We start from the raw sequence: 7,853 nt of genomic DNA, 5'->3' as shown, positions 1-7,853 counted from the left end.
GTTTTCATATAATTGCTGTGTTTGTTTTGGTAGATAGATTCCTAAGTATTTTATATTGCCTAGGGTGATTTTAAATGGTGTTTCTCTTTCTACTTCTTGCTGCTCTAGTGTCTTTTTTTTTTAAACCCTTATCTTCTGACTCAAGGGTCAATTCCAAGGAAGAAAAGCAGCAAGGGCTAGGCAATTGGGGTTTAGTGATTGTCCATGTAATTACAACTGTCCATATAAAATAGTTCTTGGGTGGATAGGCTTGTTGAGAAAACAGTGACTAAACTATATTATATTTCAAGCACTTGACACCTAAGGATTTCTTAGTCTTAGTAGGGCCAGTGCTGTTCTCACAGGAAACTCATATTTCAACCTTCCAGATTCTCTACTGAAAATAGTACTACAGTGACATTCATTATTTTATTATCTTTCTAAAGGAGACCCAAATAGAAGAATATCCTGTTTATTCATCATTCATTGTTCTCTCTCCTCCTTTGGCTTCTGTGGTACTGTGTTTCTCTTACTTTTGTAATATTTTCTTTTGTCTCCTTTTCCTCCTACCTCTTGCCCTTTCACTGTTCATATTTCTTCAAGGTTCTGCCTTTGATCTTCTTTTCATCGTTTTCTACATTCTCCTTTTGGTAAGCTCATCCACTGGCATGACTTTATTTTTTACATCTTTGTGGATGAGTCCCAAATGTTCATCCCTAGCCATTATCCCTCTCTTGAGCAAAAGTCCCCCATCTAGAGTTCTCCACCTGTAGAGTTTTCTAGTCCTCAGACTCCAACATATCTAAAATGAAACTTAACATTTTTGCCCTTTTGCCTCCTGATTTCCCTTTTTCTGATAGTGGTACCATTGTTTTTCCCCCAAGTACTAAGATTTGAAATGTTGGAGTCATCTTTGACTTCGATCTCTGTGCGTCATGGGAAAGTAGTGGAACAGACACCTCAGAACTTCCCAAGATGTTTTATGTAAGACAGCTTCTTTGGTTCAGTTGTTTTAGTTGTGTCAGACCCTGTGACCTAGTTTGGGGTTTTTTTGGCAAAGATTCTGGAGTTGTTTGCATTTCTTTCTCCAATTCATTTTATAGATGATGAAACTGAGGCCAACAGGGTTAAATGACTTCCCTGGGGTCACACAGCTAATAAATATCTGAGGCTGGATTTGAACTCCAGTCTTCCTGACTCCAGATCTGGCACTCTACCTACTGTTCCACCTAGTTGCCTCCGGATAGTTTCTTATCACCTGTGAATTGAAATATTTTATTTAGGATATTTCTTTCATTGTCATAACTAAGGGCAGGTGGTAGTTCAGAAGAGGAAAAGAGCACTTTTTTCTAAGAGAATTCTTAGCCTGGGTTTCAGGGGGAAGATAAGGGGTAGGTTTAGAGAAAATAGAAAACCAGAAGGTTAGTCACCTTCTCTGGATCTCTACCTTCTCTATAGAATGAGGTAGTTGACCTCCTTCATGTCTGACATTCTTTCTAGCTGTACCAGTCTTTGATTCTAGGAATTGCTTTTGGGGGTGAAGGTTGTGATAAGTCAGTCAATATTTCATTATATGCCAACTTTATTTGCTTTTTTCAATAAATATTCATTGAAAAAATTGCTATTCATTCAGGAAGGTTTTATTAGGAATCTACTATGTGCTAAACAAAGACACACATTTGGAAGAACATGGGATCACAGAACTTAGAGCTGAAAGGGATTGTAAAAATTATCTAGTCCGTGATTTTTGTTATGCCAAGGGATCTGTGATCTCATCAGTGGAGATATTCCTGCCAACTGTACAGATCAGGGATTTCCACACTTTATTGTTCCGTCTGACTTTCTTCTCCATATTAAACCAATTAATCAGTGGCATATTTTTTGCTTGACCCAGGGATCAATGGTGGACATCTACCCAGTTGCTTGCAATTTTGTTTTCTCTGATGTTGAGTTGTTTCATTCCTACCACTACTTACCATTCAGGCCTCGGGAGGTATTTGTGGCTATAGACATTCTATCATCACACTTCTTTGAGCCAGAAAGTGGAGAAGACTTTATGCTCCTTAATGCCTAGGAGCAGTAGCCTTCAGAGCCTGAGAGTGTAGTGGTGACAGCTGCTACCCACTGCTGCTGCTCCCCTGGGATCTCGGGGAAAGTGGGGTAGAACAGCAGAAAAGCCAAAGTTGAGTCTGACTCAAGTGCTCACAAGGGAAGGATGCTTGGTATGATCCCTCCCAACCCCTATCCACCTGTCAAGTGACATTATTCGCATTCTATATAGGCTAAAGGTAAACTATATCCATGCCAACATCTTTAGGGTTATATACCTGACTTTAGAGAAGAGATAACCATATTATCATAAAATCAGAGATGGTGTTTTTCCTCCTAGGGAATAAACAGTATATTTTGTTGTATTTTGTGGCCCAGAAAAGTGAGACAATTTAAAAAAAAAAGACCCTTTGGATTGCTGGTCTCCCCACCCTACCCAGGACTTTTTGATTATATTTTTTTCTTTCTTTTTCTCATTACCTTTATTTATTTATTTATTCACTTATTCACTTATTCATTCATTCATTCATTTATTTATTCATTCATTCATTTATTTACTTACTTATTTATTTATTTATTCATTCATTCATTCATCCATTCATTCATTCATTCATTTATTTATTTATTTATTCATTTATATTTTTTCACTTATTTATTTATTTATTTATTCATTCATTCATTCATTTATTTATTTGTTCGTTCATTTATTTATTTATTTTAAACCCTTAACTTCTGTGTATTGACTTATAGGTGGAAGAGTGGTAAGGGTAGGCAATGGGGGTCAAGTGACTTGCCCAGGGTCACACAGCTGGGAAGTGTCTGAGGCCGGATTTGAACCTAGGACCTCCTGTCTCTAGGCCTGGCTCTCAATCCACTGAGCTACCCAGCTGACCCTCTCATTACCTTTTTTTTTTTTTTTTTTTTTTTAAACCCTTGTACTTTGGTGTATTGTCTCATAGGTGGAAGATTGGTAAGGGTGGGCAATGGGGATCAAGTGACTTGCCCAGGGTCACACAGCTGGGAAGTGTCTGAGGCCGGGTTTGAACCTAGGACCTTCTGTCTCTAGGCCTGACTCTCACTCCACTGAGCTACCCAGCTGCCCCTCATTACCTTTTAAAAAGAAATATAATTATACCTTTGAACAGCTTTGGATAACAAAGTTGCCCTGGAGCTACAAGGAGTTAAACATTTGTTAAAAATGTGACCCTGATATCAAATAAAAAATTTCAGTCTGCCAAATCAGGAAGAGAGATTTTCATTGTTGTTAACTGTCTTCCTTTTCAAAGCTAGTGTATGAAAAGCTGCCTCCTTCTTCCCTCCTAGCTGCAGCAAACCACACACTATTCATCACATCTTTTGAAGGTAGTATAAGCGTAGGAAGATCAGGAAGGGAAGGAATAGGGGGGTAGGGAACATTTTTTTAGATGCTGAAAATTATTCTTTATATATAAATCCAGGTTAAAATCTACACGTCTTTCTCCTATTTTTTGGGAATTTAGAGTAATGGCTATGATAGAGAATCTCTAGAAGCAGATTTTTCTCCCTTTCTCTACCCCATTTTTTTTTCTGTAATCCTTTTACCTAATGTTAGGAGATTTGCTATTGTGGGAGGGCCCTCCTTATACAAACTTTTGTGTTTGGAGAACTCAGAAGCTACATTGCTGTCTTTCCTAGTTAGAAATTGAATGGATTTAAGATAGAGGCAGCAAACTATAGAACAAAGATCTTGGAATTTACAGACTTGGGGAATGTGGATTTGAATTTCTGAGCAGGAGGATGAGAGGAGGAGGAAGAGATGATTTGGCATTAATTAATAGGGTGACCCTGAACAAGTCACATCACTGAGCCATAGCTTTCTCATCTGTAAAATAGGGATTATAAATAATACTTTCTCTACTTCCTAGAGTTGTGAATGAAACATTTTGTGACTCTTAAAGCCCTCTATAAAGGAATTACTATTGCTACTTTTTTTCATAAATCGGCATTGGTATGCTTTCACATTACATACCACATGTGTTTGTATATTTTTTAAAATTACATTATGTATCTTTCATAGTGTCTTAAGTGCACAGAAGGTACTCAGTATTTGATAGATTGAGTGATTAAATCCTAAATTCCTTGTAGTCTTCTCCGTAGGGTGCATGCTTTTTATTTAAACCCTTACTTTCTGACTTAGAATCTATACTAGGTATCTCTTCCAAGGCAGAAGAGCCATAAGGGCTAGGCAATTGGAGTTAAATTATTTGTCCAGAGCCACACACAGCTAGGAAGTGTCTGAGACCAGATCTGAACCTAGGACTTCCTGTCTCCAGGCTTGGCTCTCTTATCTCCTGAGCTACTTAGCTACCTCTATTAGATCTATATTTATATCTAAGTCTTTACACACAGACACACAGACACACACACACACACACTTGTGTGTGGCCCCAGATTTTGCCAATGTCTTAGATTTATTCATTTTCTCATGGTATTTTTGAAAGGTTGTTCTTGTCTCTGTATATATAATTAGAGGGATCTGACAGAGGCAATATTTGTTTACTTTAAATAGATTCCACCTTTCCTTTGGAGCTCCAGTCGTACCGGATCCTCTATAAAGGTTGTTGACTGAATTTGAACTAGGTTGTCATTGATGTGTGTGATAATGAACAATTTAGTTACTCCTACAACTCTGGTTCGTTAAGATGCAGGGCTAAGGGCTACAGCCTACTCTTCTAACCTTAAGATCACAAATGTATTATTGGGCAAATAAATAAAGGAATAAAACACGTATGGAGCAGTTTGTTTCATTAGGAAAAGCAACTTTAAATAATAGCATCTTAGAAATGGTGAATAACAAATTAGCCTCCTTGTCCAAAGGAGCACATATTATCTGGGGGGATATATCTGAAAGATCAGTAAGTGACCAGCAGTCTTTCCCCACATTTTAGCCATCTCAGGTTTGCCTTCTGGCTTGAAGCTTTAGTTATGACAGGAGTAGCAGCAGTTTGTAATGAGACCTTTCCCTTCTCCCTCTGCCTGAAGTCTTTGCCTCCCGGGTAGCCAGAGGTCCAGACGGCTTGACAGCTAGTGTTGTTCTAGCTGTTATACTCACAGCACACGTGAGCATGTAGTGGTTAGGAATTATTGAGCTAAGGAATAAGAAGGGAACCAGAGAACAGATCTTTCAGGGGGTCATACAGAAAAAAAAAATCACAAAACAGTTAGGGAAATAAGTTTGCATACTGCTGGAGAAGAGGCTGCTGGGTGAAACAAAGTTGACTAGTCACTACCTCCCATTCCTATTATCTAACTCTGCTTTTGAGGCAAGTAGGTGGCACAGTGGACAGAGTGTTGGACACTCTGAGACTTGAGCTCAAATCCAGCCTCAAATGTTTACTCGTGGGTATGACTGTAGGCAAGTCACTTCACCACTGCCTGCCTCAGTTTCCTTGTCTGTAAAATGGGGATAAAAATAGCATCCACTTTACCAGGTTGTTGTGAAGATCAAATGAGATAATATATATGATGCACTTTGAAAATGTTAAAGTGCTATATAAATGCTTATAAATAAATTAGTATTTATATATTTAATAAATGTTATATAAATATTAGTTTATTACTGTCCTCATAATTATTGTTGTTCTTTATCAATTACTAAGGTTTTTCAAAGTCATAATAGAAACTTCCCAAGCAGAAACCCCCAGTTTCCTTCTCTGTAAAATGGGCACAATAATGCTTGGATCTATACCTTGCGAGATTATTGTGAACCAGGTACCTTATAAACTGTGAAACAATTTATAAATATTAGTTATCATAAACCTTCTTGGGGTTGAACTCCTCGGGGGGGGGGGGTAAATAGAGGGTGCCATTGGCAAAGTTTTAGAATGGTAAGGAAGGGAATTGAAATAAGTAAATTAGGAGTGTGCAGCATGTCAGTTGTGTTTTATGTATATGTTGGGGGGGCTGATTAAATTGTAGCACCTGGTTTTTTTTTCCCTTCAAAATAAGTCCTGAGACCTTTCTGTTCTCTCTCTAGGTGACCATGGAGGAAGCACTTTACTCCCACCCAATATCACCAATGAATTTACAGAATATGGGACCATGGAAGAAAGGGGAGAGGTCCTCAGGGCTTCACTTGAATTTGATGCAGAGAGTGAACAGTGCTGCGTGCAGGGGCGGGAGCGGGGCCAGCTCTTGGTTGGCCCCCAGTTTGGTCTTGATGGTCCTACTGCCGGAGGACTGAATCATGAGGGGGAAGCATCCTCACACAGGCATCTCAAGGACCCAGGTTTGCTACAGCCCATTGGCACCCTGGCCTCGGCCCCGAACGCTGCAGAAATGAGCATGGCTTCAGGCGGACTGCAAGCACCAAAGGTACTAGAAGGAGATGTGGTTTCTGTTTCATCATCCTGGCGAATGGAAAAAGGTGCGAATGCCACCCGCCGGGAAGCACGAGGAGCCAACAGACCAGCCGCTGCTGGCCAAGAAAAACCACCAGAAATACCTCTTCCAGCTGAACTAATAACTGAGGAAAATTTTTATTTGAGTATTGAAAAGGATTTGACTGCCTTATTAACTGGGGACACCCAGCCAATGTTGTCCCAAGTCATAAATAATGGGAAGAAAGAGACTAGCAGAGGGCAAGAGAGGATCTGCCAAAAGACCCCCGGGGAGATACCAGCAGCGGCCCATAAAGTAGAGGGCACCATTAACTTTGCAGGGGGGAAATGGCCCGATATGGGGAGGAAGCAGCCAGGATTTGATCGAGATACGGTCTACAGGTCGTCCTTAGAGCAGGGGAGCTCGCAGGCAGGCCGCTCTGGTAGGATCAAACATGTAGGATTTCAAGGGGTAGAGATCCTGTGGACAGGGGGAGAGGAGGAAGAAATGAGACATTCCTCAGCAGATGTGGAGGCATCTGTGGAAAGGACAGCCTTTTCCAAAAACAAGGAGTTTTCCAAAGTATCAAGTCATCCTGTTCCATCTGTGGCTTTCTCTCATTCAGTCAGGTTGATGGAGGGTGTTTGGGATGAACCTTGGAAAGATTCTTCAGAAAGGTTTGGAACTAGATCAGGGACATTTTCTCCAGGATTGCTTGTGGAAGGAGGAGAGGATGAAGTGTTCTTGAAGGAAAATGAGCAATATCCTGAGAAGAAGTCTGTGCCAGAGGGGGAAGTGAAAAGGTAAGGTCACATTTTAATCCTGTCCTAGACCATATGAATGTTTCTTTGTCTTAGGGTTACAAAGTCAGTTTACTACTACTCTGGAACCCTGGTATGATTGTAGAATAAATCTCACTCTAATGAAACTCCTGTAGTGTTTTCTTGCCTATAAGGGTTTAGTTACTAAAATGTTAAAAAGAATCTTCATATAAAATTTTTTCTTTCTTTCTTTCTTTCNCCCTCCACATGCAGCCTAATTCCACTCAAAAATGGTTTACTGAGTTTAATCACTTGTTAGAAACAAGCCTTTCTAATGACATTTGAAGATTTACAACCTGTTTTTCTTTTTTCATCCCCATAAATTATGGGATTTAAAGCTGGAAGGCACCTAAAATCATCTTCTGGGCTAACTCCTTAATTTTTTGGACATGGAAACCGAAGCTGAGAGTTTAGGTGTCTTACTTGCCCAAGGCCACATACAAAACAAATAACAGAACCAGGACTGGAACAAATGGAGTGTTTGCCCCATTATACCACACTGCCTTTCAGATACTTTGTAAATGTGAGGAATCCTACAAAGTCTTGGAGCTGGCGGGGGACCTCAGAGGACATCTGGTCCAACCCATATCTTAAAATTTTTTCTTTCTTTCTTTCTTTCTTTCTTTCTTTCTTTCTTTCTTTCTT

At 39.7% G+C, this 7,853-nt stretch overlaps 1 protein-coding gene across 1 annotated transcript; it reads left to right on the top strand.

Moving 5' to 3' along the window:
- Positions 1-6,043: 6,043 nt before the first annotated feature.
- LOC123255971 (PH and SEC7 domain-containing protein 3-like) lies at positions 6,044-7,190 on the top strand (the record flags this gene model as incomplete). The annotated part of the gene is made up of 1 exon (XM_044684677.1): positions 6,044-7,190. A coding segment is annotated over one exon (1,147 nt), but the record flags the coding sequence as incomplete, so codon positions are not given.
- Positions 7,191-7,853: the final 663 nt, after the last annotated feature.

This window comes from Gracilinanus agilis, unplaced genomic scaffold (assembly GCF_016433145.1).
Source record: "Gracilinanus agilis isolate LMUSP501 unplaced genomic scaffold, AgileGrace unplaced_scaffold54880, whole genome shotgun sequence".
NCBI lineage: Eukaryota > Metazoa > Chordata > Mammalia > Didelphimorphia > Didelphidae > Gracilinanus > Gracilinanus agilis.
Note: the sequence above shows the minus strand (reverse complement) of the source record. Positions and strands in the feature narration are given on the sequence as shown.